This window comes from Aplidium turbinatum, chromosome 17, assembly GCF_918807975.1.
Source record: "Aplidium turbinatum chromosome 17, kaAplTurb1.1, whole genome shotgun sequence".
Classification (NCBI taxonomy): domain Eukaryota; kingdom Metazoa; phylum Chordata; class Ascidiacea; order Aplousobranchia; family Polyclinidae; genus Aplidium; species Aplidium turbinatum.
The window spans coordinates 11,389,896-11,410,024 of record NC_137488.1 but is presented as its reverse complement, the minus strand read 5'-3'; the positions used below and the strand labels follow the sequence as shown (position 1 = coordinate 11,410,024).

Below are 20,129 nucleotides of genomic sequence, written 5' to 3'. Positions count from 1 at the left end.
GGAAGCTACTGGTATAGGAGGACCAAAATGTCTTGTGTCTTGTCATTTTTGTAGAAGAAGTTTTTGTAACAGCAAGAAGAAAATACATTTCAATTTTAAATGAAATAGAATTCGCTTCAAATATTTTCATCGTGAGATGTTCTTCAACAAATTGGCAGTGGTCAATTGGGGTGCAACCTAGTTCGTACCCTGAAAAGATCGAGAAAAAAAAACAAAAAGCCGGAGTCGCTGTTCGGAGTTTCCGCAAACAAACAAACTGTAAAGATCGATAGAAAAAAATACAACAAAACCAAAGTCGCTGATCACAGTTTCCGGTTTTCCGCAGTTTCCGCAAACATTTAAAAATTTCCGGTAATGATCCTAAGAGTTTGCCGAAGTTGCTGATCACAGTTTCCACAAACATTTTAAAAGGGTTAGGCCCTAACCTTTTTAAAATGTTTGCGTTAGGGTTAGGAAAAAATCGAGAGAAAAAATTAAAAAAAGCCGAAGTTGCTGATCGCTGATGTAAAATCAGTTATTATTTTTTCGTTGCTTGAAAAGGGCTAACATGCGTATGGACGAAAACGTTTGTAGTTTATAGTTTATGTTCAGTTTAATATATTATGTTAAATGCGGTGTGGTTGCTTGGTTTTATCTGTTTATGGTTGAAGAAAGTTACCTCTTTACCAAAATTGCATTGTAGATATGATTTATAAAAAATACCCTTACTTGATTTTCAGAACGTAAAGTAGGTTTTGTGTGTCAATTTGGTATAGTGTTATATTTGTGTTGAATTGATGTTGCAACTTCTTAGAAGGACATTTAACAGGCATGGGAGGCAGCGTCCTAAACACCCAGCTAGTGGCCGAGGAAGATCAAACTCCGGGATTCATATTCCATCACCTGACGGAAAGCGAGGAAAGTCTGTGATAACTGCCCGTGTGATCCTGTTAGATGGCACTGATGTTACAGTTGATGTTTCTGTGAGTATAAACCAAGATATCCCTTGATATTTTCTTCAATTTATATGTATAATATCATTCACAATCATGGGCTTATCGTGCTTCTTAAGTTTGCTTAAACATTGACAAGTTGTATTGATAATAACATATATATACTGTATTCATACCTACTTGGAAAACTATCAATCCCTTACCTGGTATAGGCTACTGGTTTTGAACCTGCCATACTAGAGTTCTTACAATTTTTTTAAATTATTTGTAACTTTATGAGTTCATAAAAAAATATAATATGCAAGTTCACCAATCACCATAAGTACTGCAAATTAATGTGTGCAGATATTATAGATATGATATATTTCATTTGATAAAAGGTGTAGTAGGGTGCTTTTAAATAATTTGTAATTTTGAATCTGTGAACTGCACAGGATGCTGAAATGTGATAGCCTAAGTGGTGATAAAGCACTTGTTTTGTTGTAAAGTTGTAAGTGTTAAGAAATTGTTTCAACATTTAGTTCTTGCATAAAAAAGTTCAAAATTTTTCTCTTATAATGCATGTTTCTTGTCATGGCTGTCATGCGCACAATTATAACAACGATTGTATGTTGTTAAGTGAAACAAAACAAGACTATACTGGTGAAAGCATGTTAGTATGCACAGTGTTCATGTATGGTTGGCCTACAACAATAAAGATTGCTGCCCAGTTTTCTAATACAATGCTTTGCTTTCAAAATTTAGTTTGAGTCAAAAGGCATAGGCCTACGTTTTAAATTAAGTTTATAGTGGTTTATATGATTGTAATTTACGAATTTGTGACTTGGTAGCACATTTGGTTTGTATTTACAGAGAAAAGCTCTTGGTGAATTATTATTCCAGCAGATCGCATCTTACCACCTTGATTTAATTGAAGTTGATTACTTTGGTCTCCAATTTGTGGATGCCAATCAGGTAACACTATCACTGTTGTGCAGTTATAATCAATGTCAAGTTAACAATTTTCCTAGAACGTACGCTTCATTGGATGAGTATATTAATGTACAGGGTGATCAAACCAAGTGTAGACAAATATTTATTGAAATAACAGTACATCCAAACAGGAAAAAAATTACAGTTATAAAGAAAAATACAGAGAACAGTATAAATAAACAAAAAGTACTTTTATTTTTCAATAAATCTTCCTTTTGCCTTCACCAAACGCCTTAGTCTGTTGTGCAGTGTGCACTTGACTGCATGAGGCATGCAGCCACCAGTTCTTTGGACAGACGAAAAGTTATTCATGCAAACTGAAGCCTGTTCTTTAAATCATTCAAGCGTTACAGCTCTGACGGCAAAATTGCGCACTTGTTGGGAAAAAATATCATCAGACACCATACGTGCCTCATGCCGTCAAGTACACAACAGACTAAGGTGTTTGGTTTTTTTGTTTGTTGTATCCAGGCTTACACCCGGTGGTTGAAGACAGAGATATCTAGAGAAGGGGATATGAAGGCTTTTATTACGTCTGACAATAGAAGGGCTTCTATTTATCATAAATAATTTCTGTTTATGGTAAAGTAACAATTGAAACCTATAGTAATTTAATAAACTTTGTTATGACAACCTGCATTGCACTATTACCACCAGATATGGATATTCAATTTCAATGAATGCTCATAATTACTTGGTAATTCAACTAGCCGTATACTTGCTTACGGGTAGTTGATTACGGGTATTTACAATCGCTCTGAGCCTTCGTATCCCCTTGTTGAAGATTTAGATTAAGTGCACGACAAGGCAAAGAAGCCAATCTTCGTGTCCACCTTCTGCCATGCCTTTAAGTGTCCTGCCAAAGACACAGTTGCATGCTCTTGAGCGGTGTCGAACCGGCGCCCTTTCTACTGCCGTTCCAGGGCTCTCTCACCACTCATGTTTGGTGAAGGCAAAGGGAGATGTATTGAGAAATAAGAGCACAATTTTTTCATTTATACTTTTCTTTGTGTTTTTCTTTATATGTCTAAATTTTTTCCTGTTTGGATGTACAGTTATTTCAATAAAAATTTGAATTGCAATTGCAAGTGATAACTCATAAATTTATGCGCTGCATTATGTTCTGTATTGTTTTGCGAGAATGTTATACCCAACCCAGGATCGTGATTTTCTTTACATTTTCGGACTTAAGGTTTCTCAATGGGTGGATAAGTCAAAGAAAATCACTAAGCAAATCAAAATCAAACCTCCATACATATTTCACTTCAAAGTGAAGTTTTATTCATCGGAGCCCAATCTTTTACAAGAAGAACTTACCAGGTAACCATCCTAGTGGTATTGGCTGCTGTTTAAGAAATATTTACATGGATTTTCATAACTGTGGAAACTAGAAATGTGCACCGATTACAGGCTAGTTTTTAAGATTAATTTTTTGAGATTGCAGGCTATTTTTTGAGATTTTTCTTTCTAACATTCTTGGAGGAGTGGGTTATACTGTAGTCTGTAGTAGCTAAACTCATTGTTTATTCTGTAAAAAGTCTTGGTGCTCAATTGCTCATTTGGTGTACATCATTGGCATTGCGCAAGTTTTTTACTCAATATAAAACTAAAGAAGTTGTTTGAAGTGCAATTAGTTTTAATTTCGCTTAGCTGTGGTGGTTTGTATGACAAAGCTATACACTACAGGCTATAGTTTCCTTTCCAAGGGTAGACAATCAAAACCACCTGAAGAAAATATTTTTTTATGTTTTTTTTCGTTTTTTATACTATTTCCAATACATACATTTTTTCAAGTAATGTTTTCAGTCATCATAAGATTCTGCAAAAGAAAGTTTTGAATTATATATAGATGCTGAATAACTTATTATAAATTAGTTTGCTGCACAGTTTTGACTAAGTTCTATATATCAGAAGCTTGGTCGCATGCTCATTGCTCAGCAAGTGGTACCAATGAACCACCCAAGTTCAAGTGCTACCAATGATGAGGACTGTTCGGTAGGGTGATTCAAAACAGGGGTAAAAAATGTTTTTTTTGGAAATCTTTACTGGCCACCCTCCCAAAAGCTTCCATTTACTACAAAAACACCTTGTGTAAAATATTTTTGAAAAATATTAATATTTAGGGGTGAAATTTTGACCTTTTTGACGAAATACTGCAGATTTGCAACGGCCGTATTTTGAAAACCTTTGAAGCAAACATATCGGTGTTGGGGTTCAGTTTCATCAGCATGGTGAGCACTGTTGTTTGATAAAGTCAAACAATTCAAAATTTGTATTTCATGTATTTTCAGTATAAATTTTATAGTAATACAGTATAATCTATCTCAGTAAGGTTATATTTTGAAAGATGATTACTGTAGTTATGTCTGAAGTGAATCAGCTAATTCCACAATCCACACAAGGTTATTTTGGGTCCTCCCCAGTCCCCACCATGGCCAGATGGGTATTAGTTGTTTAAAACAGGGGTGTCATGGCAACCAACCACTCAATGTTGCCCTATTAAGGTGTTTTTGAGTGGCCGAGGAAACTTCTTGCGGTGCTGAGAAACAACTTACATAAGATAGCCTACTATAGTTGGTCCTCCTCTTTTGTTGAGCACCCAGAAAAGGTTTGCACAAGGGCAACGCTTCTTTCTGCATGGTCATTGGTTACAACTAATGACCTGCAGAATGCTCTGACAATGCAGAAATCTTCGTTTTTTTCCCACTGAGTTGCTGGAAGGTGAAGAAAGGAATCTGCATTCAGGGGGTCAAAATCGGATTTTATTAGATGGTGGAGCTCCGAGAAACAGCAACAACAATTTCATAATTTCCCGATAATCATCACGGGGTTGTGTTTTCCGGTCAACCCTGTGTTAATGAACTCGATTAGTCTTTGACGTCCTTGATATCACTTGCTGCCACCACATCTGTGGAGGCATCTTCAAACTTGTCTTGATCAATAAACTCCCAGGACTTCTTAAAACGTTTGAAAAGCTGGATATCTGGGGCAGATGATGATGTCATTACTTTTTTAAAAGCAGTAACTGCAATCAATTCAAGTATGTGGGGGCGACATGCCGAATTTAACAGATCTTGACCCCGTAACCGTTCAATAATGACACAAGCTCCATTTATTCGACCAGTGTTTGAGCATGTGGCATCAAAACACAGTGCCTTTTCTTCGATGCTTCATTCTTTAAACACTTGAAAAACTGCTTGAGCTTGAGCCTCACTTGTACCTAAACACAGGAGCTGCGTTTTTCTTGATAAGAAACTAGTGTGGGACTGGGAAGGCAAGCAACGTTCTTGTTTCCTGGTAAACCCGGAAAAAGTTTTCCATCCCAGTGGACAGTCAAATTTGCATTCGTCGTCGTCGTGTGAGCCTCTAGGGCCGAGGGTCTATCCTTTTACCACCCCAGATTCATGATGTTCCCGGACTACACTGGAAGGCTACTAGAGAGCAGCCAGTCTTTGGTTTCATCATCCATGACACGCAGACCTTCCACTCCGTTAGGTGACTTGAAGATGGAACAGTCATTGATGATGTGGTCTGCGGTCTGTTCCTCGGCACCACATTCACAGGAGGAGGAAGAGGCCATTCCCCATTGGTGCATGGTTGAGCGGAAAAGCCCGACGCTCGCTCAAAGACGGCGAGGCGCACCCACGCCCGCCTAGGTAGTGTTAGGCCGATGGGGTGCCGGGGACGAACGAATGGAGTCTGGCGGCGCCCGACCCCCACTCAGAACTCCATTCACTGTCCGCCCAAGCAGCCGCAGAGATGTCCCGCACATCAGCCCCGCTGATAAGAAGTCGAGCGGCTGGCACGAATGGGTGTCTTGATTTCAGTCGACGGGGGTGCCCGCTTGGGAGAGCAGAGATCTTGTGGTGGAGAAGGTGGCTAGGCTCCAGTGCCCGTCGACCGAGGGACAGAGTGGCTTCTTCGCAAATTTGCATTAAGAGAAAAGTTGTTCAAGATTTCTGTTGCAAACTGCTTCTGATGGCTACACCTGCTGCGCCTTAAGCAGGCCTTAAAACTCGTATTTTTTTCCGGCAGCCATCATGGCCTACCGGGAGCTCCTTCTCGGCGGCCAAATCTGCGCGCTTGGAGGCCAAAATACTAATAGCGATAGCACAAGTAAATAGAATTAAACTTGCAACAATGCCAAAATGATCACTTAGCGTTGTTGAAGTCTGGGCGACGTCCTGCAATAGAATCGTTGTTCCACGCAATAACTGCTTTATCGGGATTGTAATACGGTATTGCGGGATCATCTAACCAGACTAAATTGTTTCAACTGCTCGCTGGTTGCTCAGTAAACTGTTTCAACTGCATTACCGAATACTGCCTTTCATAAAATCTAACCATTTGTACCGTTATGATGTCACTATTGAGAGTGTGAAGTCATTGACCCATAGCGGGAACATTTCTCAACTCTGAAGACACGTGTTTCCCCTCGGATGTCGACTATCCTAGTTCTCCTTTTTAACAACGATTCAATGTCCGACAACATTGCATCAACATAAAAACGACAATATTGCCAGCCGATGTAAATTAGCACTTCGGATTAACACTTTGTTAAAATAAACGTTGGGAATTACAAAGAAGACTTAGTCAAACAGGCAAATGCGCAAAGGTTTTTTCAAAGACTTTATTCTAGATCGTTTAAGAAGCGGAAAATGTGTCTTGTTTTTGTTCAGTTATGTTCGTCTAGTACTGCTCTAAAATCATGCAAAATTTCGCGTCACGGCAATTAACGCTATTACTCGCGCAGAATGGATGAATGCGCGTCGCGCGTTGGCCGAATGCGCGGGTACAGCTGGTCTGTTGCTTTGCACCAAATGAAAGTGCTAACCATGCTGATGAAAATGAACCCCAACACTTATATGTTTGCATCAAGGGTTTTCAAAATATGGCCATTTTAAATCTGCAAGTTTTGTCAAAAACGTCAAAATTTCAGGGGCCTTGGGCCATCCCTAAACATTAATATTTTTCAAAAGTATTTTACACAAGGTGTTTTTGTATAAAATGGAAGCTTTTGGGAGGGTGGCCCGTAAACATTTCAAAAGTCGATCATTTTGAACCACCCTACTGTTCGGTCCTAGTGGTGTACTGTCCATGTTAATAGTCAACCTCCTCTGTTGCTTGTCATAATTTCTTTTATTATTTTGTTTATTTCTTTCATTCCTGTCATTTCTTTCATTGCATATGATCTATGATGATGAGTATTATGATGTTCTTTAAAGTCTAATTAAATTTTCCAACTTTAGTGTGATGCACTCTACTTTTTTTATTATTTTATCACACTACGCATTCTTTTGGATCATTGGTGAAGTCAAAAGAAGGTTTTAATGAAAAGTTTAGTCATAAAGTTTTATTTTGGTTATTTGTCTTGATTAGTTCATTACAAATATTTCAAAAAAGCAAAAGTATATACAAATTTTGTTTCAACATTTAAATTTTAGACAGATTAGTGGTGCAAAAAAATGAGCCCGAAAAACGACTCGCACCTCTAAACCTACCCAAATGACCCCTACAAATTCTCTAAATAAACAGAAGCCATCGCTGCATTTTCAAGAAATCACCGAATCGTTTTTTTTTCTGATAAAGGCTGTCTCCGAATTGGCATTTCTCCGAGTCGGCCTCTCCAAATCGGATTCTCCAAAACTGGCCATTTGGCTATTTCATTGCTTGAGTGTTGATGTGTGGCTGTAATCACGTTTATCTTTTAAGAGTAACTTTGTGTGAATTTGAAAACAATTATACGCTTACGTATGTTTGATTTTTGAAGGTACCAATTTTTCCTCCAACTAAAGCAAGACATTTTACTCGGGAGTCTGGAGTGTCCGTTTGATATTGCTGTGGAGCTAGCCGGATATGCTTTGCAATGTAAGTTCATGCATGAACTGATGTTGCCAACGAATAATTTTTCAGTTTGAATCATTACACAATTCGTTAAGCAACTAAGAAACAAATTCTTTTGGTTTTGAAAACTTCTAAGGTTTTCATACCCTTGGTAAGGCCAAAAAGTGAGGATCCTCATCAGATCTCCTTCAGGCGATGATATGGTAACTTATTTAGATCATTCTCATCCACTAATCTCTTTTATAGACTGTTATAGTTATTAAGTCATTATAAATCAATGTACAAGGCTTCGGCCACCAACCTCAGGTTACTGAATCACTTTTTTCACGCAACTGCGTTTGTTGCACATAAAATGCTGAAAGTGTATGGCGTGACACAAAGTGCGGTTGCTTGACCAAAATACGCTCAGAAGATGTCATCCACTTATGTCATGTTTGTCCATCTAGCAAATCAGTCGTTGTTTACAGTGAATCACTGGATGACTGATTTGCTGGAGGGGTTGTTTGCCCTGTTCCGCCATCGCACGTTCATGAAGAAGAGAAACTTGGCGTTATCAAATTACATGTTGATCTGATTTAGATACAAGTTGTTATGAGTCATGTTTTGCGTCATTTGCTAACACGCTCTCACCTTTACACGTAAGTCATTGTCCCTCTTTCAGCCGAGCTCGGAGATTACGATCCTGACGTGCACAGTCCGTATTTCATATCGGAATTCCGATTTGTTCCGAACCAAACCGAAGCCTTCGAGCTAGCCGTTATAGAAGCATACAAGAAATGCAAGTATGTTGACATAGCATGGTTTGTTACATAACTTAAACCTCATACGGTTGTAAAGTAAATTAATTCTTGATCTGTGTAAATCCTGTTCTTGTTGGTTTTTGATAAAATAGCGTTGTATTTCGTTTTTTGTTTTTTTTCTTAAATTCAATTTGTTTTTATTCAAAAGAGGCCAAAAACCAGCAGATGCGGAGTTGAACTACCTCAATATTGCCAAATGGAGAGAAATGTACGGTGTCGACATGCACCAAGTCAAGGTTAGAAAATTGAGTTTTTCTTGAAAGTATGCTTATAAAGCCAGCAAATCAGTCCATTTTTACACTGATTCAACGTACGCAGACGTTAAATCAGTGTAAAAAAGAACTGGTTTGTTGGCTAAGATGCTACTTATGTCACTAATATTCTGCTGTCGTTTTTAGTGAAGGTTCTTTGGTTTATCCGCTTAAACTTACGGTTATAAAACTTGCATTATCAGGGAAAAGACGGCAATGACTACAGTCTTGGTCTGACACCGACCGGTGTACTTGTATTTGAAGGGAATCAAAAAATTGGCTTGTTTTTCTGGCCTAGGATCAGGAAATTAGATTTCAAAGGAAAGCGGTTACTTTTGGTTGTTACAGAAGAAGACGAACAGGTAAGATTCATAAAGAATGTCTTAAATCTATCAATATGCATATCTATTTCAAGATGACGTTACGCAACGTAAGAATACTTTAAGAACTTTTAAAATTTACGTTTGTTTCTACGCAGGGAATAGCGCAAGACCACTCGTTCGTGTTCAGGCTTCGTCACCCCAAGGCATGCAAACACGTGTGGAAGTGTGCTGTCGAACATCATGCCTTCTTCAGACTAAAGTCGAACGCTCCGCAGGGCGAAATGCAGCAGATGATCAGGCTCGGTTCCAGGTAGAATTCGTTGACTGTGTGAAGACTTTTTATCAATATAAAAGTGACCAACCCCAGCGAATCGCTTTTCTTATTGAGGTTGATAAACTCGGAAACGCCGAACCTAGCGTAACGCCATTGTTTTTCACGTAGATTTCGACCAAGCGTCCGCACTGAATTCGAAATCACCAGAAATCACGGTCCAAGAAAGTCCATTAACTTTGAACGACGGCCAAGCAAAAGATATTCTAGACGTCCAAGCTTCAAGCAACGAAGTAACCTATTTCCGTTGATTCTATATTTGCTTGCGTTACATTTATGTAATCTTTAAAGTGTTAGAAACGATAACCAGATACCTGTTGTGTTAACAAACCGCGACGCATATTTTCCAATAGGTCATCAACAGCAGAGGCCGACAGCGACAGGTGAACAACCCTTCAACAGATTCATACCCCAGCATGGCCCCGCTGCTCCACCAAGCCAACATTACAAGAGAACAGCAGACCGGTGATTTTTTTTATGTTTGGGCAACGCATGAGTTTAGCGTTTCCTCTGTTGTTCATGAGTCGTATCTCAGACAGCAAAGTCCGTCATTTTTAAAATGTTGGAATGACGGATTTTGCTGTCTGAGATGCGTCTGCTGTGATATCTCAAACACATGTTGTCAATTGCAGATTGCCAATCAGGCGAAGGAATGCCGTTTTATTGATATACTTTGACGTAATTCCTTTGTCGAACATGTCCACTAGGCAACTTTGTTTTGAACTGCTCGCCGAGATTAGTTTTAAAACATCGGATTTTGTTTGCTTAGCCTTTCTTCATCTATCAAGTGCCGATGCCAGCATTAAATATAAAATTAAGCCCAGTCATCCTGAATCGAACGAAGTAAAATCGTTAATGTTTGAGCTTTAACTTTGCCATTATTGGTCTGAACTCTGAATATACGTAGTTATGTGAAACAGTGCAAGCGCCACAAACATCTCTGTGAATCGTTGCAACTCCTTGCTAAGTGTAAATCAACTTGGCACCAGTGAGAAAATGCTCCGAGCGATGTGACGTTTTAAATTATGTCATGATTCGTTTCAGGGCTTCTGCTTCGTCGAATCAAAACAGTTACTACCCACAGGAAAGTCGACACGCGCGGGAAAGTGCTAAGCAAGCATACGGAATTGCGGTCTGAGGTTGTTCGTGCAGTACGTGTCGCACATTACTTGTGTTCAATTGCAAGTTGCAATGCAGAACCCAAAAAGGCCTTTGTTTTTCTTTCCTGGCATGTTTTCCACGTTTTATCGATGAAGACAGTTTTACATTTGTTGCGATGCATCGTTGTCGGGCGTATCGTACCAGCAATGACGTCATCACAAGAATTATCAACTTTTTTCAATTGTGTGCAAAATTCTAAGAAAAATGTTAGAACACGTTTGATACTGAACGAAGGTACGTTCTGTTTTAGATCAAATCATACCTTCACCGAAAATACTTTTTTTGTCAACACAATATTGCACAACCTGCCAAAATTGTACAACTAATTAAGTATGTTCGCATTCACGAAATGTTAAGCTACGCTCAAGTTCCGTTGTAAATGGTGCGCAAGTGAGGTACACATTTTTATTTTTTTTTCACATTGTGGTGCAGTGTATACGTTCCAATTTTATTTCTGTGTTATTCATATATTTTGAAGTCAACAGCCCTGACGCGTATTAAAAATTGCATTATTTTTTGTATCAAAACGTTTAAATTATGCAATTAATCGCAAAGTTGTGGATAGTTTTCACCGATAATTCTTTACTTTTGTTCAGTTTTAACTCTTTCCTCAGTGATCACTTAACGTTTTTTTTTTTTTTTTTTTAAAAAAACTTATACGTGTTTACTGTTTATTGAATGTAGTAGCACAGCAACAGTGCTGACTATGTTAAGAAGAGCATTCTTTTTGGCAGTCAGCACAAGGCTGGGTAGTGGGTACTCACTAGAACAGCGAGCAATTGCGATTCACTAACCATAATGGTGTCGCTTCGACGCAAGCCATTAAGATTATCCAATCAACTGTATGTTTCTCGACAGTGTTGAGAAACATCCCAGACAGCAATTTAGTGGTCTACATTGATTCAACGTCTGCAGACATTGAATCAATGGAAAAATGACTGAATTGCTGTCTGGAATATAGTGCTGACTATAATATGTTGAAGTTGAAACTCTTTCTGTAGCTTGTGCGCTGTTCGCTGCATTGAATACCTGTTTGAAATTTTGTTTTGTAAACATAGCGTGCTGCCTTCTGTCATTATCGCTTTTTCATTTGCGTGGCAACTTTCGTGAGTGAACAATCAGTTAATTTTTCCTATTTTACGTGATTTCAACATAAAAACGATGTAATATTGACAAATATTGGTATGCTGCGCGTACGTGTTATGCAAATATATCGCTTTTTGAATCAGCTGCTTTTTTCACAATGTTGTAATGCTTTAGTTTTGTGTGCCATTTGACCTTGCGCTTTTTCTATCTCTTCACTTTGTAATCATGTTTAACATGATACTACCACACTCACACATGTTCGCTAACGTCCAGTGAGGTTAAGGCAGTGGTTTCTCAGTTTCAACCTGACCTTTTTTTAAATTTTCCATCAAATTGAAGTGTTTCACAGTCATAAGATGCTTTTTTTAAGTTGTTTACGTATGTATATGGTGTTCATTATATCCTTTGCTGGTTTTTTAAACAACTTTTTGTCTCCATCTTGGTTAGGCTACACAATGTTGCGTTAGTTACAACGCTTTCATACGCTGACTCATTCTGAAGGTGTAAAACATATAATTGTAGTTTAGCTGCAAACATTTTGGTGCTACCCTAATGTCGAGTATCTCAACATTATTTGTATTTTATGTAAGCAACGTTGCCAGATGGTTGGCTTTTGTCTTGTTCAAAACACAAGTAACGAACTGACGATACAAAAAAGAAAGAATTTATTTTGTTCTGCATTCGAACATCTGCCCCATGTAAGAAAACTGACGAACTTGACGTCGTTTCAACGTGTAGGGACGTTCATTCTAGTGAACCCTTTGTCACCAAGCCCTCTGTTTTTTGCCACAACGACCTTTTCCCGGTGAGAATCGGTTCTTAGGTTATTTCGATGTCTAAGACATTCAATCAATGTCAGCTTTACTTGATGGGCTGACTTTGTGAGTTGTGTTATTTTCTCGACTTGCCATATTTGAGGAGTCACATAGATGAAAATCGTAGTCTTTAAAACTGATCTTAGCTAGCAAAATTGGTCTGTTTTACATTGATTTAACGTCTACAGACGTCTTGATATCTTGTCAGAAACATTCTTGGTGCCATATTAGTTGCAAGGAGTCTCCCATTCAACGGTGTGGCAGCTAAGCTTTGTTCGACATGATAGAAAAAATCGTGTTAAGTTATCTGCATTTTAAAACAAATCATGCGCATGTCCACATCAGTTGTGTGCATGTTGGTGAGCTAAAAACGAAAACTTCCGCCTCTGGTTTTCGGTCAGAATCAATGAATTGCAATCTAAGCATTTTCAAGAGTTTTTTGTAATGCAATTGTCAACATTGCCAACGAACTTCTTGCGCAACACATGCATGTATATATAATATACACAAACCAGAACCTTCGTTTGTCACTATTGTAGACAGAAAGTCTTGCTTCGTTTCGAAAAGATGTTTTTTTCGTTATGAAAGAAAACGAATCTATTTATTATTCAGTTTTGTACAAAAATATTTTGAAACCATTTTCAAGTAGCTATTCCACTTTATTTCTATACAAAATTGTTGGCCTTGATTTAGTTACGATTGAAATTCATGCAGAGCCAGTCTAAAAGTGCATTGCTCACTTACATACCTTGACAGTTGCATCAGCTGTACCTGCATAAATCCTGTGGTTTATCCAGTTGAGCTATCTGGGCGGACGATAGACACCCAACTTCACACTGTCAACCTTGGCGACTGGGCCCGTTTCAATAGTTTTCAACGTTTACAAGTAGCCTACAAAATAATTTAATGCAACTAATTAATTAATATGGGCAAGTTACCAATATATGTAGGCTTATTTCACAAACAAAAACAAAAAAACTTAATATTTATGAGCTAATGAATAGATAACAGCCCTCCTAACCGAATAACTTTGCAGACTTAAAGTTAGTTTCTTTTTCGCAGAGTAGCGATGAGCCATGAATGTAGAAGTGTTAGCTGTAGAGTTAGGGTTAGGCCTATTCAACAGGTTATAGGCTAGGAAGTGCTAGGGCATCTCAAAATCACTTGAGCCTTGTATGCAACAGCTAGGCTAGTCAAAACTAAGCTGAAATACATCAACTTTTCAACAAAATTTGAATGCATTTTTTCATAATTTGAGATAAAAACATGCTCAGAACGCACCACATTTAATAAGACTTTTCAAATTTTTTTTAGGAGGACACTCCCCCAGACCCCTCAACTTTTCAACAAAATTTGAATGCATTTTTTTATAATTTGAGGTAAAAACATGCTCAGAACGCACCAAATTTAATGTGACTGTTCAAATTTTTTTAGGGGACACCTCCTAGACCCCCCACGAGATCGTTCGCCTTCGGCGAACTCAGAGGCGGGCTTCGCCCCCGGATTATGTATTGCAGCCCCACTGCTCACAAACAGCACCAGCCGGGCACTCGCAAACTGCCTCGACCTCTGATATGTTTGGCATAGCCTAGGGGAGACCCGGGAGAGTTGAGCTGATTTCTCTACTTGGTAAATATCTATTAAAATTTTTAGGTTACACAAATAATTTGTTTGGTAAACTGAAGGGTAACCATTCACCTTCTGGTCACAGCGGTAAACCATAATTTCTTCGTGGGAAAATTGTAACTTAAAGTTCCCGGATCCTTTCGTCTGCATATAATGACCGAAGAAACACACACTTGAACTTCTTTTCAAACAGTGTATTTCTGTAAAAATTAGCCCACGGCTACCAAAAACGAGGGGGTGCAACGCGTACACCACTGAAAACTGTCACTACAGAACAGATTACTTGGATAAAAGACGGAACTTTTGTCCAGCTAGCAAGCACTAAGCCAACAGTTAAATGTGCGGCCAACTTTCAAACAATCATTTTACGAATGACCAGAATAGATATCAATATCTCAAATTCACGTAGAAAGTAACTGTGACGCAATAAATGAAAGACAATTATGAAGTCATTCCAACAGGTGTTTAAAGCTGATGTAATATTTCCTGTTTAAACAGGCCCAAACAAGTCCAAACAAGTTTGACACAAGTCTATGAACGATGGTGCAATTTTGGCACATTTTCTAGCAACTTCCATGACGTAATATTCAGTAGACTTGAACGGTTTTATATGACGTTTGATTTGTACAGAGATTGGCCGTAACATAGCGGCCCCTAGTTATGACAGTCTAACATGGCATAACTAAAAAAGAATTGAAGGACAATCGTGAGCCAATGAATAAAAACACATGATACACAAATTGTTTGAATCACTCACGTTTAAGTTAATACGCAAATACAAAGGGCATGCAAAGAATGAACAGCAATACGAAATAATACACGATACATGAAATTGGTACCATAGGTACACGCTAAAATGACGCTATATACAATGGTTGCGCTAATAACCGACTGTTCCGGGCTCAGACAAGGGTCGGCCACCGCAGACAAAACCAGGCTCAAACCCTAACACTTAGGTGTTCTTTACGGGGGCGAGGCACGAAATATCCCTCAACACGTAGTCTACTTTCACTTTCCCCGTACTCTCATCATAGTTGCAGACGGCAACTTTGGCTCTACGAACCACAGGCTTCCCTTTCCTAATTTGTGGAACTACCTCATGCACCCTCCCAAGTTGATACTTCCCACGTTTACCAATGTCTTGGAGAGAACCTACCACTACAAGTTGACCAGGCTCCAAATTCTCGGCCATTTTTAGCCATTTTTTCCGGCCCTGAAGACCTGGCAAGTAAAAATCGATCCATTTATTCCAAAACTGCTGAGAAAGTGACAAATTGAAGCGATAATCCCTTCTTAATTGGTCACGATCATGTGGTTGCCCAACAGCACAGTATGGGTCTAAGTATGGGGTCAAAAGTGAGGCAGGGGTGATGACAGTAAAATCCCTAGGGTCGTCACTCAAAGGTACCAAAGGGCGTTCGTTCACGATCCGAACGGCACTGCCTGTGTACGTAAGCAGTTCAATAAAATTGGGCTTACGTATTGAAGAGTCCAAAATGTGAAAAAAGTATTTGGTCACATCAGCCATGAAACCAAATCTTTCAAGCCGAAATCTAGCCAAGACATCTGCCAGAGGGTTTAACAAGTCAGACAAGTCAGGGCAAGAAGACATTACATCATTTACACAAGTTCCTCGAAATTCAGATTGTTTTAAAGCCTTCTTCTTTAAAGCAGCAGCTCTATCTGACGCCAACAAAAAATTGTTAGGTAGATCAATATCTTCCTTCAACGGAACAGGTATCTCAAATCGACCATCTTTCAACTCAATATTCGGTTCGACAAGTTCTCTAGCCAAAATATCATTGCGAGACAATTCACAGGTTTCATTTTGCAAAGTCAAATCCTGAATGACTTTATTCAGGTCTGCTATTTCCATATCGCGAGACTCAATTTTACGCTGAAAGCCAGAGATGACATCCGACTCTGAAGACGTCTGCACTCTGCACACTTTAGCAACGCTTTCAACTAAGGGTGACTTACCACCACAAGCCAACCAACCGAGAGGAGTGAGTAAAGCATGCGGTTCACTGCGATTTTCACCAACACGTTCTTCTTTTGCCCCCATCAAATAAGCGTTGTCATTGCCAATCAGTACATCTACAGTACTACAATCATTCAAATGAAACATATTCACGTCATGGAAATGACGGAAACTACTTAAATCCTGCTTATGTGGTAAAGTCTTAACATCGTCAGCCCAAGCTGGGTTAACCACCGAGGTTATATCACAAAACAGTTCATCAGTCTCTAACGACTGGATGTTGAGTTTAACAAGGTCAGCACAAGTAGGTTTCTGACCAGCCAGAGTATCCATTTTAAACGACGCTTTATCATACGGTTTAAGACCAAGTTCGCACACCAAGTCACTCGAAACAAAGGTCAACTGCGAACCAGGATCATGCTGACAATACACCAACTTCGATTTGCCAGTCATTGGATTCAAAACACGAGCAGCAGTAACGCGGTTAAAGGCTGCTTTAACATTTCCAATCTTAACATTACGCACAGGAACTCTGGCACCAGCATCATCTTTACCGACCAAATCCAGAGAATCACGTGACGTCACATAAAAATCATGCAGAAGAAAATAGTGTTTCCTATCGTTGTTAGGCCCACACTTACGACAGTTGTTTGCATGATTACAGTCTCTAACCATATGCTGGCGCAAACAGTTCAAGCATTTTCCAGCTTTCACAATGACATCTCTCCGACGTTTAGGTGTCAAGCGCAAAAATTCTTTACAATTAGACAAAAAATGATATTCAACTTGACCACGTGACGAACAACAAAAACACGCCGGTATGTCACTATGTCTGGCCACACCGCCGCGCGGTGCGCCAACAGCAGTCGAGTACTGCGAACTCCCTGAAATCACATTATCATGGGGTTTTACCGACGTCTGCCTAACCGGACATGAAGGCAATTTTCCTTTGCCAAACTTTTTAAAATGCTGCGACTCACCAGAATCGCCCATTAGCATAATGCTAAAATCAGTCGACTTGCGCGTTTCCTCCCGTACTACAAAATCAAACAAACTCTGAAAAGTAGGTTCCTCAGTGCTACCATACTGATCACCTAAAAAGTCAAGATAACGCTGCTTAGCGTCAAACGGGAGTCGCTTAGCCAAATCCAAAACAAAACGTCCTTCTAATTTATCACGCTGACCATAAGCTTTCGCGTAAAGCAAACACTGCGACAATTCATCTTTAAACTCTTTCAAATCACTGGAAGAGATAGAAGTCAATTTGCTACCATAGCGATACTTTCTAATTTCTGGTTCTGCGAAAAGACCTCCACGAACTCCAAAACGTTGGGACAAGCGAGCTAACGACATTTCTATCCTGTCTTCCTCTGACAAGCCAGGAGTGTCAGAAACCAAATTAGCAATCGTTTGTGCAGCTGTTCTAACACAAGCTGCTTGCAACAAAGTCAAACGAGTTCCCTTAAAGGGCGAAGCTGCCATCAAGGCCATAACACGATTTTTAAAGAAGACAAATGGCATATTATTACCATCGTAACCAATCAAGGCCGCCTTATCGAAGAACGTCCTACTATTTTGGTATTCAAAAAAGCAATCCTGCTGTTGAGAACTCGATTTAGCGGGAGAAGACAAGCTATATCCCTTAAGGGGCTGAGTGGGCTCAGTCACATGCACAGCCCGATCACGATCCTCACACACGTTAAAATCAGGAGACGCGATACGCCTCTCACAACCACCCAAATTACGTGTAGCTGGGCGATCAAAAACTAGCGGCGCTGAAAACTGTGAAGGGGGCAAAGCATTACTGCTAATGGCGGCCCCGTGACCTGTACGCTCTGGGGGAGGAGTTCGGTTGTAATTTGCAGGCCTTGGCTCTACAGCCTTCGGAAGACCCTTAGCCGCGGCCCCGAGACCTCCTGAAACAGCTGGAAAACATGTGGATTGTACAGGTCCACTTACGGATTGAACAGGCGTCTGGAAAAGGTTAGGTAAATTAAACTGTGATTGATGTTCACTTCTGGAATGCCTAGAAGAGCCCTTCCTAGAACTACGCCGGGAGCCCAACTCAGAACGATATTCAGCTAAAACTACCTCTTTACGTTGTTCGGCCCTCAACTGAGCGTCTTTGAGTGCGAACTCAGCAGCTCTAGCTTCGGCTCTCGCGGCGGCCTCAGCAGCTCTCGCTTCGGCCTCAGCTCTCGCGGCAGCCTCTGCTCGTGCGGCCTCAGCAGCTCTCGCGTCGGCCTCAGCTCTCGCGGCAGCCTCAGCTCGTATGGCTTCAGCAGCTCTCGCGTCGGCCTCAGCTCTCGCGGCAGCCTCAGCTCGTATGGCTTCAGCTCTTGCGATGGCCTCAGCAGCTCTTGCTTCGGCCTCAGCTTGGATCTGGAGCTCCTCTCGTCTTAACTGTAGGTTAATTTGTGCAACTATCCGTGACGAGCTCTCAGACATCCTAGTGCTTACATTTGAGGCGCTATCCTCAGGATGTATGTCAGCATCCAACCTATCTGAGAACTCACTTTCTTTTTGTTCGAAGTTATTTTTTAACGAGTTAAATTCGGGATCTACCCTATCACGAAGTTCTGCCAAGATTGCAGAGTTAACAATTTTACTCAAAAGAGCATGGAAATGCCGTAATTCCTCTTCTAAAGTAGATAACTTAGATCTAAAAATTAACAGTTCCTGCTTATCACTCAAAGAACCTAGGGCTACAGAAAGTTTCCCAATTTGAGTCAAAATATCCCGTCTAAGATGCCGGGCCTCTCGAACTGACTTAGCCTCATCGTTAATGGGTCCCTCCCCAGAATGGCCTGCCCGACCGCAAAGAACATCATCAGGCTTAAACTCAGTCGAGTCGACGGCGGTCGAGTCCCTGTCACCACCGAGTGTAGACATATTAAATGTTAGAGCTAAATTTAACAATTAAAAAATTAAGTTACACAAACACACAAAATTACAGTAGTTATAAAAAACTTAACTGCAAAGACCGTAAAAATACAAAAAAGAATTTAAATGCACGATACCGTAGCTGTACGAGTATGTGAAGTCCAAACGTCCACAAAACTTGCTTGGATTCTTCCACTTGAATCTTCAAGCACAGATGGATTGCCTTTAATCTTCTTTCTTGCCAATAAATGTCAAAGTTATTTTTCTTCTGTACCAAACTGAGAAGAAATGTCTTTACTTTTTAGCTTAAAGTTCTTCAGTTGCCTACCGAGAAGAAATGTCTTTAATTTTCTTTGCTTCTTTAGACTACCAACCAATAAGATCTTCTTTTATTATTTCTTTGCTTCTAAGTGCTTCTGTGCCAAACACTAGACAGAGAATCGTCTTTTATTTTTTGCTTCTTGCCTGTGCTTCCGTACAAACACTAGCCAGAAAATCGTCTTTTATTTTTTATGCTTCTAAGTGCTTCTGTGCCAAACACTAGACAGAGAATCGTCTTTTATTTTTTATGCTTCTAAGTGCTTCTTGGCCTACCAGCTAACAAAATCGTCTTTTATTTTTTATGGTCACAGCGGTAAACCATAATTTCTTCGTGGGAAAATTGTAACTTAAAGTTCCCGGATCCTTTCGTCTGCATATAATGACCGAAGAAACACACACTTGAACTTCTTTTCAAACAGTGTATTTCTGTAAAAATTAGCCCACGGCTACCAAAAACGAGGGGGTGCAACGCGTACACCACTGAAAACTGTCACTACAGAACAGATTACTTGGATAAAAGACGGAACTTTTGTCCAGCTAGCAAGCACTAAGCCAACAGTTAAATGTGCGGCCAACTTTCAAACAATCATTTTACGAATGACCAGAATAGATATCAATATCTCAAATTCACGTAGAAAGTAACTGTGACGCAATAAATGAAAGACAATTATGAAGTCATTCCAACAGGTGTTTAAAGCTGATGTAATATTTCCTGTTTAAACAGGCCCAAACAAGTCCAAACAAGTTTGACACAAGTCTATGAACGATGGTGCAATTTTGGCACATTTTCTAGCAACTTCCAT

At 39.7% G+C, this 20,129-nt stretch overlaps 1 protein-coding gene across 1 annotated transcript; it reads left to right on the top strand.

The window, feature by feature from the left end:
- The first annotated feature begins 727 nt into the window (after positions 1-727).
- On the top strand, positions 728-13,024 carry LOC145786113 (band 4.1-like protein 5). Its single transcript, XM_082597762.1, has 11 exons — positions 728-962; positions 1,785-1,886; positions 3,097-3,224; positions 7,675-7,772; positions 8,410-8,530; positions 8,697-8,784; positions 9,003-9,161; positions 9,278-9,432; positions 9,565-9,686; positions 9,807-9,918; positions 10,498-13,024. The coding sequence occupies exons 1-11, from the start codon at positions 777-779 to the stop codon at positions 10,589-10,591; spliced, it is 1,365 nt and encodes a 454-aa protein (XP_082453888.1). The 5' UTR covers positions 728-776; the 3' UTR covers positions 10,592-13,024.
- The last annotated feature ends 7,105 nt before the right edge of the window (positions 13,025-20,129 follow it).

Bases quoted from the DNA above. Each gene is read 5' to 3' on its own strand.
- LOC145786113 (XM_082597762.1), top strand. From the start codon at position 777: ATGTTGCAACTTCTTAGAAGGACATTTAACAGGCATGGGAGGCAGCGT. The intron at 7,773-8,409 runs GTAAGTTCATGC...TCCCTCTTTCAG, and splicing joins AGCCGGATATGCTTTGCAAT to CCGAGCTCGGAGATTACGAT. The intron at 9,919-10,497 runs GTGATTTTTTTT...GATTCGTTTCAG, and splicing joins TACAAGAGAACAGCAGACCG to GGCTTCTGCTTCGTCGAATC.